Source organism: Phoca vitulina, unplaced genomic scaffold (genome assembly GCF_004348235.1).
Source record: "Phoca vitulina isolate PV1807 unplaced genomic scaffold, GSC_HSeal_1.0 scaffold43, whole genome shotgun sequence".
Taxonomy (NCBI): domain Eukaryota; kingdom Metazoa; phylum Chordata; class Mammalia; order Carnivora; family Phocidae; genus Phoca; species Phoca vitulina.
The window spans coordinates 7,999,962-8,019,155 of NW_022589746.1; the positions used below are offsets into that span (position 1 = coordinate 7,999,962).

Sequence of the window (19,194 nt, forward strand, 5' to 3'; positions counted from 1 at the left end):
TGCACTGAAAGAGGAACTAGTTTTGAACAAGGATGCTCTGATTTAAATATTTGTTTGTGTGTCTAATTTGGCACAAACCTGTTCACCTCTTTAGTTTCTGGATGGCTGATATTTCAGTCATTTGTGTTTGCAGGGGAGAAGACGGGGAAAAAGAAGAAAAAGCCAAAGAAGATAAGGGTAAACAGAAGTTGAGACAGCTCCACACACACAGATACGGAGAGCCGGAAATTCCCGAGTCTGCGTTCTGGAAGAAAATCATAGCATATCAACAGAAACTTCTAGTAAGATGTTCTAGAGTGAATATTGTTATTGATATTTGTGAGACCATAACAATTCAGGCCTAGTAAATACTCGTTGACCTTTCCTTAGGTGGCAATCAGGGGATCAAGTCAGTCCTACAAGTATGTTTTATTTACTCACCTGAGTGTGTTCATATTTTACAATAAATGCCTTTGGTCCACTGCTCACTGTCATCAAACCATAACCTCCACACACATCCACATTACCTGAAACCATCTGATACAGTGACTGCCAGCACAGGGCAACCAGTGTGTTCCCACAAAGGCTTTAGGGCAGATTAATAAATATACTCTGCAGGACACACTGTGTGAGGGTCTGCGGTGAATGAAAGCAAAACACGACTTTGAGGGTACAAATAATTCATATTGATGTTCCAGAACTGGGTTCATCAGTTCTAGAACATCACCTTTTCATTAAAAGCCCAGTTACATAAACATTAATGTAGTGAGCTGACTTCCTATTAATAAGAAGAAGGTCTATTCAAAATTATTCTTTAAATAGAAACAAAGAAAAGAAGGGAATGAAAAGAGAGAAGACAGTTCTTTATGTAGTGTCCTATATATTTTGCAGAAGTGCTCTCCAAATGAATAAAATGCATATTCGTATTTGAAAAACCAAGAAAGGAGGTGTAGTTCTCTGTTCATATTCATACAAGATGGAATTCATAAAAATTTTGGTTGAAAGGCCTTTTATTATAATGTATACACTTTCTTAAAGCAGGAAAATGTTGGGAGATGAGTGTGCAGAGTAATCCTACAAGAGATGCTAACCAGTAATGTCCGACCTAGAAACTAAGACCAACATTCCTCATAATAAAGCCGTTTGAAAGACAAAATCATATTTAATGTTTAACAGCCTTTGCGAAATCAAAAACAAGAAACTCAGTATACTATAGCCCCTCATGTAGAAGGGAAATGGAGTGTCCTCAGTAATTATATATTCTACCTGCTTATGTATAAATAAATATTACACATTCTTATATAATTTATGCAAACGTATTTTAATTAATGGTTTCAACTATGTCTTCTTCAACTCTCTTTATTTTCCCCACATCGTTTAGTACCAACTATCCTGAACGTAAACGTTCTGTAGATACCCCTGGATAATCACTGATTTGCTGTGTTGTGATAGTTGCCATGGTGACAGGTGCAGCATAGATGGTAGGGCGTGGGGTTGAATGGGCTCCCCGATAACCCACCAAAGCCCCAGTGGATTCCTGAAGACTGCATTTAACTACAGTCGTGCAAAGCAAGTCATTGAGGTCTGTCTTCCACTGTCTGCCTCAGGGTCACGTGTTCTCTGTTTTCCTGCTTCTCTTTCCAATATGACTTCCTCTGCCCACCATTTTGCCTACACAAGACTGATCATGGCCACATCAGGCCACCACAGGCCCCTCGTCCCCCAAGCCTTTGTGACCTGCCAGCTCAGATAACCAAGGTTACCAACTCAGCCTCCCATGACCCAGTTCCAGCCTTCCACAAGAAGAACCAATGTGACTGACCTGGTTTGGCTGTGGTAGGCTGCCTTAGTCCATAAGCCGTGGCAGTAAAGGCAGGGTCCTGTGTGGGAGATGACACCACCCGAATGGGGTGTGTACATGGAGACCGATTATGGGATACGTTGTCATCTTGATAGGACCTGTCATGCTAAAGCCCCTGGCATATCCTCTTGGATGCCCCATAGACCTCTCCCATTTCACAGTAAAACAAGTACTTGATATTTCCCATCGCCTTTTTCCTTCGACCTACTTCTCTTCTAGGTGTTTTTTCCAGCCGATAAATGGCACCAACCGTTTATTGAGTTGCTCTGACCCCAAATCCAGAAGTTACTATATCTGAGTCCTCTCTTTCTTTCCTCCCTCAAATCCAATCCAGTGGGAATTCTTCCCAGTTTTGTCTTCCAAGTATAGCCAGAGTCTGCTCAGTTCTTCTGTCTCCACAGCTCCTCCCAGGCCAGGCCACCGCCACCAGTATCACCCCTCCTGCTCTCCTGTGGTCGCTCTAATTAGTCCCCTTCCTTCCATGCTTGCTTCTTACCTGTCTCCCACAGGGCAACTGGAATAATCTTTCCAAATTATAATTTCCAGTCATATCAAGCCCTCTTCAGATCCCCCAATAGCTTGCCATCCCACCTGGAATAAAGTAATAATTCCAGTGATAATAACAAGATTAATAACTAACTTTCCCTCCAATAACTTATCCTCAGAGCAGACCTCTGAGGAAGGGTCTGTTGTTATGCCCACTTTACAGATGATCAAAGTGATACTGCAGGAGTGGTTACGTGCTTGTCTGCATCTGCAGTGAGTGAGTGTTGAGGGTGGGCTCCACAGTTGGGCAGTGTGGCCCCAGAGGTCAGAAACCAACCCATTGCACTGGAAGGAACGTTACAAACTTTTATCAGAAGACTGTAAGCCTATGTCCTCCTCACCTCTCTGACCTCATTCCCTCCCAGTCTTTCCTGTCCTCTCTCACTGTCCCCAAGCACACCGTCACTTGGAACTCAGAACCTTCGTGCCCCATAACCCATGCTCTCTCTCTCTCATACACTCTCCCCTCCATTGTTCACTTGCCTTGCTGTCCCATGGTATTCAGGCCTATGCTCAAATGTTATTACCTAGAATAAGCCTTCCCTGACCCACCTATCTAAAATAGCACCCCCATTCCCTAAGCCCTTAACCTGATGGCTTTTTCTTCATAGCATTTAGCATCCCTTGAGATTATGTTTTGTTTCGTTTTATCTTTAATCTGCGGATGTGCTTCTTTATCCTTTGTGTCCTCCATGGTGGCCCAAATTTTCTTATTTGCTGTTATGTCTACAGTACCAAGAATGCTACTTGATACACAGTAGGCTCTCGAGAAATAGTTTTGGATAAACGAAGGAATGCTTAATGTAAATTGTCTGCACATGTCAATCTCTTGATTCAGTGACCTTTTCATCATTTTTTTCACCTTCAGAACTATTTTGCTCGCAACTTTTACAACATGAGAATGTTAGCCTTATTTGTCGCATTTGCAATCAATTTCATCTTGCTCTTTTATAAGGTACGTACATCTTCGTCTTTCAATAACCAGTATGAAACTACAGATGGACTGAATTGCATGTATAGATTTCACAGATCCACTAATGAGCACGTCTAAACCTATTCTAAAATATGTTTTGATGAAAGAGAAAACCTAGAGGTCAAGCACATCACTGATGGTCTAGTAAGACAGGAGTAGATTTGTTCTTCCAAACTAAGTGGGAAATGCCTCAGCTGATGAGCCTTTGATTCAGTGGAGGGTTTCCCCAGTGTCCCTAGCCTAATTTGGCTGAATATCTCACTTGTTACCCTATCTGGGTGTGGCATACCTTTATTATGTTAAATTCTTTGGATAATTGGGAAGGCATCTTAGCCATCTGTTCTCTCCACCCCCAGCCCCCACCCCCGCATGCCTTAGAATCCTCATAACTCTTGCTTGGATTAGAAGGAATTTTAAAGAGTATGCTCATTATTTGCCATTGGTTTTTGAAAAGCTATCTCTTTATTTTTAGCCTTTGCTTTTAGTCTTTTCATGGGACATGGGCTTCATCTCTGGCTCTTTGCTGATAAGGCTGGGTTTCCACTGGGTTTCTTGTTTGCGCCGATATCTTAGAGGAAGCGACTGACTCTACTTTAAATGGTTTGAATCAGGTCTCCACTTCTTCTGTGGTTGAAGGAAAGGAGCTCCCCACTCGCAGTTCGAGTGAAAATGCCAAAGTTAGCAGCCTAGACAGCGGCTCGCCCAGAATCATCGCAGTTCACTACGTCCTGGAGGAGAGCAGTGGGTATATGGAGCCCACGCTGAGGATCTTAGCTATTCTCCACACGGTCATTTCTTTCTTCTGCATCATCGGATACTACTGCTTGAAAGTAAGATAGTAAGGCACCAAGGTACCCGTGTGTGTCCGTGTGTGCATGTGTCTGTTGCAGGTTGGACTTCTGGGGAAGCAGACTCTGAGATGGGCAAATTACCTGCATGAAGATTATTAGGGAATGTTCAATGAGTCAACACCTGTGGGGTAAGGGAAGGAAGCAGAATGCAACAGAGGGAAAAGTGGTGCTACCTTTCAAACACGACAGGGCCCATGCACGGGCCTCAGGCCATGAGTTGGGATGTCCCTACAGGGTTGTCTTGGGCTGGGGCATTGGAGCCTGGTCTTCAGAGCTCCATGTTCGCTGCAGGCTGTCCCAGGAAGGGCAGATGGCTTTGGGCCATCTTGTTATAGCTTTCTGTCACATATTGGTAATTATTCACATAATGGCCAGTTTCACCAAAACTTGACCCTGCAGAAGTAACCCGCCATGTGTCCTAGCAGTGCTCTGGTATATTAGAGTTACAGAATACAGCATGCGGAACCTGAGTCGTTTTGATTGTCCTGTTATTAGGTACCTATCTAACGCCATCACTGGCACAAATGCTTTATAGTTTGTCACATTTCACCCAGAAAATAATACAGCTCTATCCCTAGATCCCTACCAAGAGAATAATAATATTTGGTGAATAGAACTCAAGAGTCTCTGAGTGCTCAGGCCTGCCCGTTACTTTTGCAAACCTCTTTATTTTTTCCTGGCAAGACACCTTTTCATGGTAACGCTTTATTTCGCTGTCCCCTGCCTCTGATTGTGAAACTTTTAGAAGACTTTTGAAAAACCAGAGCCTAGAGTAAAAGACTAGAATGTAAAATTTTCTTTAGAAATTCCTCTCCCTTGTTTTCTTTCCTTTGTTTTATGAGTTGGGGTAGGGGAAGGTATTCTTGAATACTTCCAAAACGTCTGCATCCTTCTCCTATCTGTGCCTTGTGTAAAATCTGTCCAGATGAGAAGATGAGATGAATCAATATGTTCTGGAAACATTTTGGCAAACTGACAAAGATTTTTGCTGATGCTGAAATTAAAATTTATTTCAAAATGCATGTGGACACTGAGCATGGAATCATTAAAGAGATTTCGCAAATAAAATTGCACTTTTTAGAAGCATGCATTTTGGAACATTGGTAACATTGCTATATTTTATTGTAGCTGTTCGTGTCTCATAAATATAAAGATATATAATAAATATGTTGTAATAAAAGATATATTGAATCCTTTTCTCTTTAATATTTAAAAGTGATTTCTTTAGTGCAAATATCTGTAAATATGTATGTGTTTAGAAACATAGGATTATATATGATATCTATTCCATTTCTGTTTTTCCTAAACCTCTAGATGTTCCTTTCTGCCTAAATATAACCAATTCATTTTCACCCAGTTTTACCTTCCTGGAAGTAACATGGGAAATATTTCTTTTTCCAAAAAGCTGTTTTGTACAGAGAGTGACCACAAGAGATACCAGTAAATCTAAATTAATTTTAATGTGTTTATTTTTTCAAATGTAGGTCCCATTGGTTATTTTTAAGCGAGAAAAGGAAGTAGCTCGAAAATTGGAATTTGATGGGCTTTATATTACAGAACAGCCTTCAGAAGATGATATTAAAGGCCAGTGGGATAGACTTGTAATCAACACACAGTGAGTAAAGAATTATGTGAGACATTTCTATGCTCAAAAATTTCAAGACAAAAAAAAAAAAAAACTTTGCTGGAGTTCTTGCAGATTTGTCAAAAGTTTAGCAGAGGTGAATAATAGTGATATTTTCAGCCAAGAATATCAAAAGACTAAACGCTGTCAGCTTCTTAATGGATGCCATCAATTTTTTCCCATCTGTGTTCTGAATTCCTTAATCAAAAATGGCTTTGAGTCCATTTTCAAAGCACTGATGGAATGTGACACCCATTACTCAGTGTTCAGGGAAGAGTGTAGCTGGAGGTACATAACCTACAGAGCAGGGTTCTCTCCTCCAAAAGCACAGAGGAGGCAAAAATTAAGGAAAGAGTTGTAGCATTAAAGGCAAAAACATTGAATTTCATACTTTTTCTGTATCTAAGTCGTAAACTTGCTGTTGATACCATCAAGCAGTCGGGCATCAAACTAGTTAAGGAGGATGACCTGTAAAACTTAATAAGGCAGAGAAACAAATACTTTTTCTATACACTAAATATTACACTTGTGAGATCAAGACCCAAACTACTAGCTGCTGTTCCAGGTATAAATCCATCCCAGAAGTGTAACTGTCCACCGCTAAAGGATTAGTGATGCAGTAGCTTTTGAGTGGTCTGTACTACTCAAGTGTGAAGTATCTTTTTATTGTCATCAGTCTTGCTTATTCTTACAAAGTTAAAATTTCTAATAAGCTCCGAGTTTTCAAATAGGGATGGTTTCTTTGTGCATTATAAATGTTTACTCTAAATGCTCAGTGTTTTATTTATCATCTCTAGCTGTTTATACGAAGTCAAATTAAGTCTGTCCCTTTAAGTGAACTTGGTGTTAGTCAAGGTGCCAGTTTCCTGCAGGATTTGGTGCCTTGCTCAGTTTCCTTGAGGATAACTGGTGGGAATGAGATTTTTTTACTTTGTAGGAAAAACAATGACAGATTTTTAGATGCTTTAATTTTTTAACACAGTTGACAAAAAAATACATTTGACATGTTACAAATGACATATACTGACATGTAAATAAATATAACAAGACTGCTTATTAATAAATATGCTCATATTCTTCTCCATTAAAATAGTAGCCCATAGTCTTTTTGTGATTCTGCACGTATATATTGATAGCATAACCTTTAAATAATATTTGATCTACCTATGATATAGAAAAATTGTGGGATAAGATGGGACATAAATTCATTATGATTTTTGTGAATGGAAGAATGTATGTTTACATATTATTTTAAATGTATATTCTAAACAATATATTGTTGATTATCATTTTTTCAAATGATATTATTTTACTTTTATGCTTTTATATTTTTTAGGTCATTTCCCAACAACTACTGGGACAAATTTGTTAAAAGAAAGGTAATACTTCTCAAAAGGAATGCATTCTCTGTTTCTTTCCTAGAGCACAAAAAGACTTGAATTTGATGTGGCTCATATGTAGAATGAAATATTCAGGTGTGCTTTATCTGTCAATGTCAATTTCTTTTTTTTTTTTTTTAAAGATTTTATTTATTTATTTGACAGAGAGAGATATAGCAAGAGAGGGAACACAAGCAGGGGGAGTGGGAGAGGGAGAAGCAGGTTTCCCGCGGAGCAGGGAGCCCGATGCGGGGCTCGATCCCAGAACCCTGGGATCATGACCTGAGCTGAAGGCAGACGCTTAATGACTGAGCCACCCAGGCGCCCCTGTCAATGTCAATTTCAAAGTGGCAGTGGAATGGAATATGAATTTCAAAAATTGCACATAAAAAAACCCATACTCTCTAGCTATAAAATAAATAAGCACTGCTTCATCCGCCTATCCTCTGACTCAGGCGAATAAACAGTGCTCAGTCCGCACAGTAACAGGACTTAGTGAGAATTTTCTCTGTGATTGCTTGGGTAACCTAAATTAGCCGATGGCCATTTTCTGATAAGACGCTATAAATCACCAGGGCTAGGATCCTGCTTTACATTACAGGAGTCAAGTCCTTGCATGACAACAAAGGATTGAGTTTTATTTACTTTATATAAACCTTAAAGATCTTTTTATTTTCATCAAGTTTTATTCTTCTGAAGCCCACTCCCTCAGAGGGTGGTAGAAGGAACACCAATACGGAGTCAGTGGTCCACTGTGGGCACCTGCTGAGTCTGATTTTGAGAGTCAAGGATCATCTCTGCTCTTCCCACCACACAGAATTTTAATTTTAATCACATTTTCGAATGAAATAATATATGTGCCATTACTTGTATGTCATAAAATACTATGATTATACACTAGCTCCTACTTATTCTTTGAACCCTTCTAATTGCCAAACTGACCCAGCTCACCCTCTTTTCCATAATGGGTTCTAGTCCCGGGGATGCTGTCTGGAGCGAATAGGCAGAAACACCTGCCAAATGAAGTGGTCTTGTTCCCTTGGATTTCACCAGTTCAACGTTAGGATTGTTCCCAACGAGCAGCCGCAAATTTTGTGTTACCAGTCTGAGGGGAGATAGAAGGCTTGCACCAGGAATTTAAGTCAGGTACATGATGAAACACAGCGACCTTTTTTTTTTTTTTTTTCTTAGTAACAAGACTTTCTAGTTGAGAGAACTAGCATGTTGGTCGATTTTTATTTTGGTGCAAGTTTTTTTTTTTTTTTTTTAAGATTTTATTTATTTATTCGACAGAGAGAGACACAGTGAGAGAGGGAACACAAGCAGGGGGAGTGGGAGAGGGAGAAGCAGGCTTCCTGCTGAGCAGGGAGCCCGATGCGGGGCTCGATCCCAGGACACTGGGATCATGACCTGAGCCGAAGGCAGACACTTAACGACTGAGCCACCCAGGCGCCCCTATTTTGGTGCAAGTTTTTTGTCTCCTCGTATGACCTGGCATTTTAACATTGCTCTGCCTCCGAGCACATCCAAACTAGGCCAAAGCTTTGAAAACTTATTTTTAAATAATTTTAAATAGATAATTTGATCATTTTAGTCTCCTTAATTATTTAATGAAGAAACCGCTTTAAATTGTTAAAGCACAAGTTTCTCAGAAGGAAACTACATATTCAGTCAAATAAATAAATTGTAATTGCAGCTAGGACTATTCGTGGCATTCCTACTATGTGTGTTTGTGTGTGTGTGTGTGTGTGTGTGTGTTGCCCGATTTGTTCTCCTGGGAACAAGGTGAGAACACAATCCAGAGGGAGCAACCACTCAGCTCATCCCAGCCCATCTGTAGTGCCGTGACAATAACCCAGAACAAATGTTTTCATGTACCTTTGTAATCAGTGTTCACGGACTCTTTACTCTTTCATGTTTTCACTTACCTTGATTATATACATTTAGAGAAAGCTGATTTTTATTTTTTATTTTTTAGGAATTATTTGAGAGAGTGAGAGAACGGGGTGGGAAGAGGGACAGAGGGAGAGAGAGAGATTCTCAAGTGGACTCCCCGCTGAGCGCAGAGCCCCATGCAGGGCTCGATCCCATGACCCTGAGATCACGACCTGAGCCAAAACCGAGAGTCAGACCCTTAACCGACTGAGCCCCCCAGGTGCCCCTGATTTTTCTTTCTGCTAGTCCCTTCTTTTCCATTATTTCTTCATCCACTCTTTCGCTGGCATTCCCTGCCTCCTTTCCCCTCAGCGGCCGGTCCTCTCTCCTGCTCTTCTTTCCTTACTCTTCCTGCTGCCCCCACTTTCACTGTGTGGGGGACTCTCGTGGTCTGTCAGCGTTGGGCCGAGAGTGGCTGTGTCACGGAGCTGCACCTCCTGGGCTCAGGGGTGAGCTGTGGGCCCATGTCTACACACCGGTCTGAAAACACGACACATGGGCCAAGCCAGGCGCATGTGGCCGAGGGAGAAAGGGGCCAGGGCGCTGAGGGGGGTTGCTCAGAAGGGATTCGAATGGTGCCCTGGAACCTATGCTAGGATTGCACTGAAGACACGATGGGGGTGACAAGGCTCCGGGGATTCCTGAAGGGCTGCTCCAGTCAGGAAACAATGGGAGGGAGTGTTGGATGGTGGCAACTGAGACCCCAGAGGGGATGCCATCATGAGTGGCCCGCCCTTGGTCCGTGGTGGTCTGTGCAGATCTTGGCTGCGAGTCAGGCCCTGCCTGGTAGCATTCTCACTCCGTCTCTTGCCAAGCTTAGCAACCTTGAGCATGTTCTATTTTCTAAGACACAACTTCTTTATTTGCAGAAGAGGATGCTAATAACAGGAAACTGATATACTGTGACAATCCCATGAGGGAGAGCAGGTCAGAGTTCTTACCGTAATTCCTGGCACAAAGTATGAGAATTTGGTTGAAGTTCCTTTCATTCCATCTTCTTCCACTTCTTGACTTAACTACTTGGCCTAACCCCTTCCTTTGGCACGCCTCCCTCAAGAAATCTTGTTCCTTTGAGAGGGTTTATCTAAAATGATGTAAGCGTGCTTTGACCTTAAGCAGTGTGATCACAGAAAAGGAGCCATAAACAAGAATTTTAAGTGAACTTGGACATACGGCAAATATGGAGTAAGTGTAAAAATAATTAGATGTTTGTATACACATGCATACAGGGGGTTAGTTAATGCACGAGGCCGGTAAAATGCTTCTATTCCTCTCCCCCAGGTTATGGATAAGTACGGAGAGTTCTATGGCCGGGACAGAATCAGCGAGCTCCTCGGTATGGACAAAGCCGCTCTGGACTTCAGCGATGCCCGGGAGAAGAAGAAGCCAAAGAAAGACAGCTCCCTATCGGCCGTGTGAGTGTTGCTTATGCCCTTTCCTATAGCTCTAGGCTGAAAGGAGGAGAAATTCAGACGTCTCTGAACTTGCTAGTGCACTGATTTCCTTCCCCTCAATGTCTGAGGAAGAGAGGAGGGAAACAGATGTACCTAAGGTCTGCTTTAAACTTCCGGGTATTTTCAGCTATGGAATGATTGGATTTCTTCCCTAATAATTTTGGAAGGTGACCTTTTTGTTATTTACATAAAGCAAAAATAAAGATTTGTGTTCTTAATTTGCTTTTTCTAATCCCTAAATGCCACTTAAGTCAAAGTCAAACATATGCAAAAGCACAATATTTGACTTTCTTTTCTGATGCTTCCTGCCTGAAAAGAGGTTAATCTTATGTTTTGGAAAAGGGAATTTGTGTAGCCCTTTTATTAGAAATGTTCAAAGTTCATATTCTTTTATTATAATGTGTTTCATTTAAATAGCAAAGACTCATATGCCAGAAATACTATGTTGTCATGCTGTTACTTGGAAATTTAATTTTAAAATGAGGCACTCCTAATACCTTTAAGGGAATTAGGGAATAATTATTAAGGGAATTAAGGGAATAATATATAACTAGAAGGATGTGAACCAGTTGAATTGAATTTGCCTGAGATGGAATTTCACACACACACATATGTAGTGTTGAGTGTACATATATATACATATATATTTTGCAAATTGGATCACCTGTAATTCTGGAATAAATGTAAAGCATACATGCTTTTAAAAATGTAATTTCTTTTTTTTTTTTTTTTTTTTTTTTAAGATTTTTTATTTATTTAGTAGGGAGAGAGAGAGGAAGCACAAGCAGGGGGAGTAGCAGGCAGAGGAAGAAGCAGGCTCCTTGCTGAGCAGGCAGCCCGATGTGGGACTCGATCCCAGGACCCTGAGATCATGACCTGAGCCGAAGGCAGACGCTTAACCGACTGAGCCATCCAGGCGTCCCTAAAAATGTAATTTCTTATTGTAGCCATTTAATGATTTTAGAAGAAACACAATAGTTACCTTCCCTTTAAAACATGTCAACCTTTCTTATTTGTGTATTTATGGTCTCAGTCAACGAGGATGCGGTAACTGTAGATATTTGAGGCTCTGTAGGGTAGTAGTAGTTTGTCTCAGATAAAATATTTTAGCCAGCATTAAAAAAAAAAACATTTTGGCTGACCTATCTCATTGGTCATATATTTTTTATCTATCTGAAAAGTTGTTAGAGCTACATTTTTTTTAAAAAATAATATGAACTCAGTTGAAAATTAGACAAGCAAACATATGACAGAAACTGCAAGAATTTAGATCCAAAATGTCACCTGGGTACTTCAAGAAAACACATGTGGGACATAAAGACTGTGTCGCTGGATAGAAATGAAGCACATTGACAGTGCTGAACTAAGACTCTTATGGTAGGATTTCATATAAAACAAGGACTGTGGTCAGAGTGGTGCTGAGCTTTCTATTAACATTTTCAGATCTCTGACAAACAATGTAGAATCAACTAGTTTTACTGGATTATGCACTTTTCCATGGCCATATTTATGACCCTAGAACATCAGTCTGAAAAAATGGAAGGAAAGTTTAGACTGGTTTTTTTATTTGTTGGTTTTTGTGGTTTTTTTTTTTTCACTATGAACAAATAGTTTTAAATGGGGAATTTTTCATTATTTCACCTAGGAAATGTTTGCAAGTTTGACTCCTCACAAAGTATCAAGAAATTAATATGGCATTAGTACCTTTATTTTTTTCTTAGTTTTTTTTTCCAGGCATTAATACCTGTAAATATGGATAATGAAATTAGAAGAATACACATCTAGTAAATAATGTTCACAACTAGGAAAGAGTTACAGGTAGTGTTTATTTAAAACATTTAGAAAGATCTTTAAAAGATTATCTGGTTTGTATATTATCTTAATGTGAACGTTTGAATACAAGCATTATGCATGTATCTGTTTGCACACGTATTTGCCAATCAAATATATAGGGCTTGTCAATCAAATAAATAGGTGGCCAGAGGGCACCTGGGTGGCTCAGTCAGTTAATTGGCTGCCTTCGGCTCAGGTCATGATCCCAGGGTCCTGGGATCGAGTCCCACATCAGGCTCCCTGCTTAGCGGGGAGCCTGCTTCTCCCTCTGCCTGCCGCTCCCCCTGCTTGTACTCTCTCTCTCTCTCCCCCCCTCTCTCTGACAAATAAATAAATGAAATCTTAAAAATATATATAAATAAATAAATAATAAAAAATAAATAAATAAGGAAGGAAGGAAGTAAAAGTAAGTAAGTAAGTGGCCAGATTACCACCTGGGGATAGAAGGGCTGCCTGTAGCCTACATCTTTTCATTTCATTTGTGTCATATCTCAAAACCATCTAGCAAAACTCCTCAGCTTCTGGCTTATAGTTTCCCCCTGAGCCAAGCGCTGTGGTGAGATGAATGCGTGCCCTGGCTGGCCTAGGTCAGCTATGGCCCATCCCTGGGGGTCAGCCCCACCCAAACATCAGTACTGCCAAGATTGGTGAGAAAAGTGTCCCGCACTAGGAAAAGGATATGCTTCTTCATGATGTTGATAGCAGACTTTGATAGGAATGAAAAAAAATGAGAACAGTGTTTTAAATAAAGTAAGAAACTGCCATAGGACATTCAGGCATCCTGATAGAAATACTTATTTTTAGATTGCTTTCATGGAAAATAATCATGCTCTCGAGCATTTTACCACATTTTTTTCCCATCTTTTTAAGAAAATATAGTTTTATATTGAAACCCATTGTAAATATTCATGGAACTTTAAAAAATATTCTTTAGCAGGAGTGCCTGGGTGGCTCCGTTGGTTGATCAGACTGTTGATTTTGGCTCAGGTCATCATCTCAGAGTTGTGGGATCGGATCGAGCACCGTGTAGGGCTCCATACTCAGCAGGGAATCTGCTCAAGATTCTCTCTCTCCCTCTGCCCCTCCCCCCACCCTGTCTGTCTCTAAAATTTTAAAAAATTTTTAAAAATCTTTATTAAAAAGTGTTCTTTAGTAATAAAATTGATTCTAGCTCAAAGATAACTTTATTTCCTTAAAATAAAAAGTCCTGGGGCACCTGGGTGGCTCAGTCAGTTAAGCGTCTGCCTTCAGCTTAGGTCATGATCCCAGGGTCCTGGGATCAAACCCCGCATCAGGCTCCCTGATCAGTGGGGAGTCTGCTTCTCCTTCTCCCTCTGCTTCTCTCCCAGCTTGTGTGCTCTCTTGCTCTCTCTCAAATAAATAAATAAATATTAAAAAAAAAAAAAAAGTCCTGGGCTAAAGTCAGTAAAACTTTGGGGGCAAAGTCTCCTAAGAAGTCAGTTTTGATTGGCAATGATTGATCCTAGCACTTATAATTTAAGATTGGCCTTCTTAAAAGAAATGACTAAAGAAGTAACCAAAGACTAAAACAGTAAGTCTAGAAAAGCCCTTTTGAAAATAATGCTAATATTATGTTGTGTTATATTAGTTACCTGGAATATTGGAAAGTTGAACAAAGGTATATAAATCAGTGTCAAGTTCTGAAAAAAAAATTAGAAAGTATATACGTGTATTTAATCTGCAAAGATCATGAATATTTATGCTAAGATTTATTCACTCAACATGTATTTATTGAGAGACATTCCATGTATGATATAATGTGCTTGGTGGGCTAGGGAGCTCACAGATTAGGGGGAAAGGCATAAATGTATACATAGATACCTACACACCCACGACCGCACAATAATGTGAGAAATCATAGTAAGTCTAAGTCTACAAGGTGCTCTGGGAACCAAGGGGAAGAGGTGAATCACTTCTTGGGTAGAGAAGGCTTTTGAGAACAAAAGGAAACACAAACAAGATGAAAAAGGCCTTTCATTGGCAAATTAAGTACAGTTGTAAAATGAATGTGCCTGTTTATGCAAGTTTTTATTCGTGTAAGTAAAAATTATTTTGTTGGGGGGCACCTGGGTGGCTCAGTTGGTTGAGCGACTGCCTTCGGCTCAGGTCATGATCCTGGAGTCCCTGAATCGAGTCCCGCATCGGGCTCCCTGCTCGGCGGGGAGCCTGCTTCTCCCTCTAACCCTCCTCCCCATCATGTACTCTCTCTCTCTCTCTCAAATAAATAAATAAATCTTAAAAAAAAAAAAAATTATTTTGTTGGAATGCATTCACCAATGTATAATGAAAGCTAGTGAGCACACTTGATGCACCCATGTTGGTTAATTTGGCAGTTTCCAGGGATCATTCTCACATAAGAAGTGAGTTTACCTTATATGTAATGTAGAACAAGAAAGGGCTATTCTTAAATCATAGAGGTTGAAGGTGGTGATGTTTTGTTTTGTTTTCCAAGATCCCTCTGAAAAGGCATCTCAAAACCCTGGAACACATCATCCATCAGCTCCTCCCTTGGCGCCCGGGAAGGAACCGACTTCCCAAGATGGTTGTCAGTCCCATCCCATGGAAACAATGCTGGCAGCCTCTTGCAGTCCTCTGAGTCTCTGATGCACGTGCATATCTACAAATTCTTCTTCTTTGTCTTTCCAGACTGAACTCTATCGATGTGAAGTATCAGATGTGGAAACTAGGAGTCGTCTTCACTGACAACGTAAGCCCTCCTTCATTTCCACAAAGTATACCACACTCACATTAGATGAGTCTGCTGGGCTTCTGCAGATGAATCCCAGTTACTTAAGAAAGTAATCAAGTATCAATTCATTTAATACAGATCATTACTTGACAATGACCCAGGGAAACACAGGATTAATTAGCCGATCTCTCATTCCATTTCTTTCAATAGCCAAAAGATTAACATGAAAATATATTTATACAAGAAAAATTTGAAACTGAGATGCAAATTCACGTGTATTTTCCTTTAGGTTTTAGTTGGGCAGTGGCGTACTTCAGAGTTTGAGATGTTAAAATGAAAGTTCTAAATAAATAAAATTTAAAAACATTAACTGTGATAAATTTAAGTTTCCCCCAATTAAGTATGTTGGAACTATTGTATTTCTTGTTCTTGATTGATCCTTCTTTTCTCAAAGAGCCTAGGAGCCTATGAACTCAACATAGGGCGCAAGCATATGTACAAACACAAGGAAAAAAATCACCTAGTACTAAAAGCCACCAGCTGTCAGCTCAGTCAGTCACATTTTACAACCCTGGCTTGCTCAGCAGCTGTACATTTTTGACTTTTAGAATTTTCAGTTTAAAAAATTGTTACCATCACTCTTTTTTATGCTCCCATTTGCTGTCTATGGGAAGTTGCTGGAGACAGTCATGAAACTCTGCTGGATGGATCAACTATACATTTTTTGCTGTGGGGTCTCAGCTCATCTCCTCCTGCTGGCTCATAATCCTCTTACCATCCTCACACACCTGTGAAGGGGAACGTAGGAACAAACCCAAAGGCTTAGCCCTAGGCCTTCCACTGTTTTTGCTTTTGTGCTTTCTCCCTTGGACATCTCAGTTAGTCTCAAAATGTCACTCTAATTAGCACTGACTTTTATAACGAACGTTAGTTCTACTCTCCTAAGGGCACATGACACCTCCCAAATTCTCCCACCTCTATCCCTATGCCTACCACACCCAACCATGGACCCAGAACTCTTGAGTCTCTTAGCGAACTCTCCAAAGAGCTCATAAGCAAGTCTTGTAAGTATCCTTTGGAACTGTCAACTGTTAATAAGATGTCCTATGGACTAATTTCTCATCTAATAATGGAAGCATTCCCTTGGGTCAAAAGACCACCTCATCTCCAGCAGTGGTGTTTTCCATTCAAGCAGCCCCACTGACTTGGCCTCTGCCTGTGAAGGTCAATCTTCCTTGACCTCCTCATATGCCACAGTACTTGCATCGTGCATAATACTCATCTTGCCATGCAGTTTTCTTGTCCTCCAGAGGATTGGGGCATGGACAGACTTCTTCAGACTTTAGTATTCTGATATATCATTCATCCTCCTGCAGTTTCATGGCTTCTGTTTGGCCAGTCACCTCTCAATGTCTTCAATCTTCAATAGTGCAGTTTCTGTCTGAAACACAGCGGGGGTTACCAGATGCAGTACAAGATTCCTAGTTAAATTTAAATTTCAGATAACTAAATGTAGACACTTATGTATTTATAGTCACAAATAAATATATCCCAAATATTGCATGGGACATACTTAATCTAAAAATTACTTATTCTTGGGGCACCTGGCTAGCTCAGTCGGTGGAGCATAGGACTCTTGATCTTGGGGTTGTGGGTTTGAGCCCCACACTGGGTGTGGAGATTACTTAAAATCTTCTCTTGCTGTTTCTTAAATAAACGAATAAAATCTTTAGAAAGAAAAGGGGGGGTTGCCTGGTGGCTCAGTCGGTTAAAAATAAAATCTTAAAAAGTAGTAATCATAAAAGTTAGTTCTTCTTTACCTGATGTTCTGCTGTAACTGGGCAGCCTGTGTTTTTATTTGCTAAATCTGGCTGTCTAAGCAGAGCCCCTGTGTAGTCTACACTTGTATCTTTGGCTCAGCTTATCACCTGTATTAGGCCTCTCACTCATATTATGCACACAAACTTGTCCTTTCTCCTCACCCTTTGCATTTCTTAATAGCCTGCTAGATGTGTCCATCCAGATGTCCCGTGACAAATGTATCCTCCCGTCTCCTCCCCACTAAAAGCAGTCGCCTATCTGCCATTGCCTCTTTCTCTCAGTATCTTGTTCTTCTAAACTCACATGACCAGCTTGGACTCCTCCTTTTCCTTCAATATATACATTTAATTATGTGCCTAATTGGATTGTTTTTCTGTCCTCTGTGATTCTGCCCTCTGCGCTGGCCACTTCTGCTGCCAGTCGTGGCTCTCGTAACCTCACCCACCTGTGGGGTCGGCCAGTGGTGTCCTAACGTAATGGCTCTGCCCCTTACACCTTCTTTTAGGAAGCAGCTTGACTGGAGTGAGCTCACTTTCCTCATTTGTAAATCTGGGGCTAAAACTGCCTACTTACGAGGGGTCTTGCTAGAATAAAATAAGACACTGTATGTGCAAATATATGGGGCAGTGACCAGCACTTGGTAGGTGCTCAAGACACGTTCATAAGATGCTGCTTTTCATACACCATTATTCTGTACAATGCTCCAGGGGCTCTCATGGGCCAACAGATGTGCCCACATCCCTTCACTTGGCCTTAAAGCCTTCCAACCCTGCTGTACATTTCCAGACTCTCATCTCCTGAAACAGAAACTCACTCTCAAGCCAAACTGTCATTCTTGAGCACATTCTCCAGTCTTATCTCAGTGTCTGTTTTCAAATACTGCTTTCTTTTCTTCAGCCCAGTTTCTAACTTCAGCCCCAAGCTGCCCATAAAAACTCTGTACTCTCTCAGCCCCCTCTGTCTTGTTTTTGTTCTAAGGTCTAAGATATATTCTCGTCAAAATGAAGGTTTCCACCCCTTCCCAAAATACGTAGCTCCCGACCCCACTGGCAAAACATGCCTTTTGCCCAAGAGACTGTAATCCAAAAAGTAAGCATGATCACAGTATCTTCCTTCTACTTTATTCATTCCCCTCCCCTCAAAAATATATACATTTTCTAGCCTCTGTGAAGTTAATCCCTCACATTGATTATAATCAAGATTTCTACAGATAGTACCAATTGTATCATTAGGTTTATTACAGCGTTCAGTGACATTAAATAGTATTTGCATTTTCTCCTCGACTTGTTTTGGCTCACGTAAAGTGAGATGCTTGGTTAAGAAGACACCACATATAATCTCTTGTAACTAGTAGGTCTCAACAAACACTGATTTAGTGAGTAAGTAAATGAAAAATGAAAGAGGAAAGGAAAAGAGGGAGGGAAAGTTGGTTGGTTTTCGGTTGACTGTAGAGCAGGGGCTCCCAGCGGGGGCAGTTTTGTCCCCCAAATGACATTAGGCAATGTCCGGGGACATCTTTGGTGGCCAAGGCTAGGGAGGAGGGAGCTCCTGGCATCTGGTGGGTAGAGACCAGGGTCGTCACTAACCATCCTACATGGACGGTCCCCAACAACGAAGAATTATCCAGTGTAAACTATCAGTAGTGCTGAGGTGGAGATCCCTTGCTATTAAATATGAAGTCAATAAAACTTTCTCTGTGGGAAAATTCGCAAGAACACCCTCTCTGATATAAAGGAGAGAATGACTTTGAACCTCTCAGAACAAACTAAAGGAAAATAAAATACACAAACTGATGTAACTAATTAGAATGATATAAATGTGTAGACTAAGAAGGGAGTAAATGAAGTGATTATAGTAGAATGAAATCAGAGTAGCTTTTGACAATAGTCATTCATTCTATCTTCTGATATGCTTCCCTCCTGTTTTGTCTTCTCAGTCCTTCCTCTACCTGGCCTGGTATATGACTATGTCCGTTCTTGGACATTATAACAACTTTTTTTTTGCTGCTCATCTTCTTGACATTGCTATGGGATTCAAGACGCTAAGAACCATCTTGTCATCAGTAACTCACAATGGCAAGCAGGTAAAAGTTGATCTCTTTTCCCTCCTGCAAAAACCAAAAAAATCCAACAAATAATATACTAACCCAAATAAACCCAACCTCCAATGGCAATATGCAGTTGTAAAGATTTTTGTGAATGGAGGATCTGCACTTTTTCTTTTATAAA

At 40.6% G+C, this 19,194-nt stretch overlaps 1 protein-coding gene across 3 annotated transcripts in view; it reads left to right on the forward strand.

Annotated features, from left to right (window-relative positions):
- RYR2 (ryanodine receptor 2) overlaps nt 1-19,194 on the forward strand; it is a 739,460-nt gene that overhangs the window by 703,691 nt on the left and 16,575 nt on the right. For all 3 annotated transcript variants that reach the window (XM_032430318.1, XM_032430320.1, XM_032430321.1), the window contains 8 exons: nt 134-281; nt 3,255-3,341; nt 3,971-4,189; nt 5,695-5,825; nt 7,171-7,213; nt 10,430-10,563; nt 15,103-15,163; nt 18,903-19,049. In XM_032430318.1, the coding sequence (XP_032286209.1) occupies nt 134-281; nt 3,255-3,341; nt 3,971-4,189; nt 5,695-5,825; nt 7,171-7,213; nt 10,430-10,563; nt 15,103-15,163; nt 18,903-19,049 (970 nt within the window). The remainder of the gene's footprint in view (nt 1-133; nt 282-3,254; nt 3,342-3,970; nt 4,190-5,694; nt 5,826-7,170; nt 7,214-10,429; nt 10,564-15,102; nt 15,164-18,902; nt 19,050-19,194) is intronic.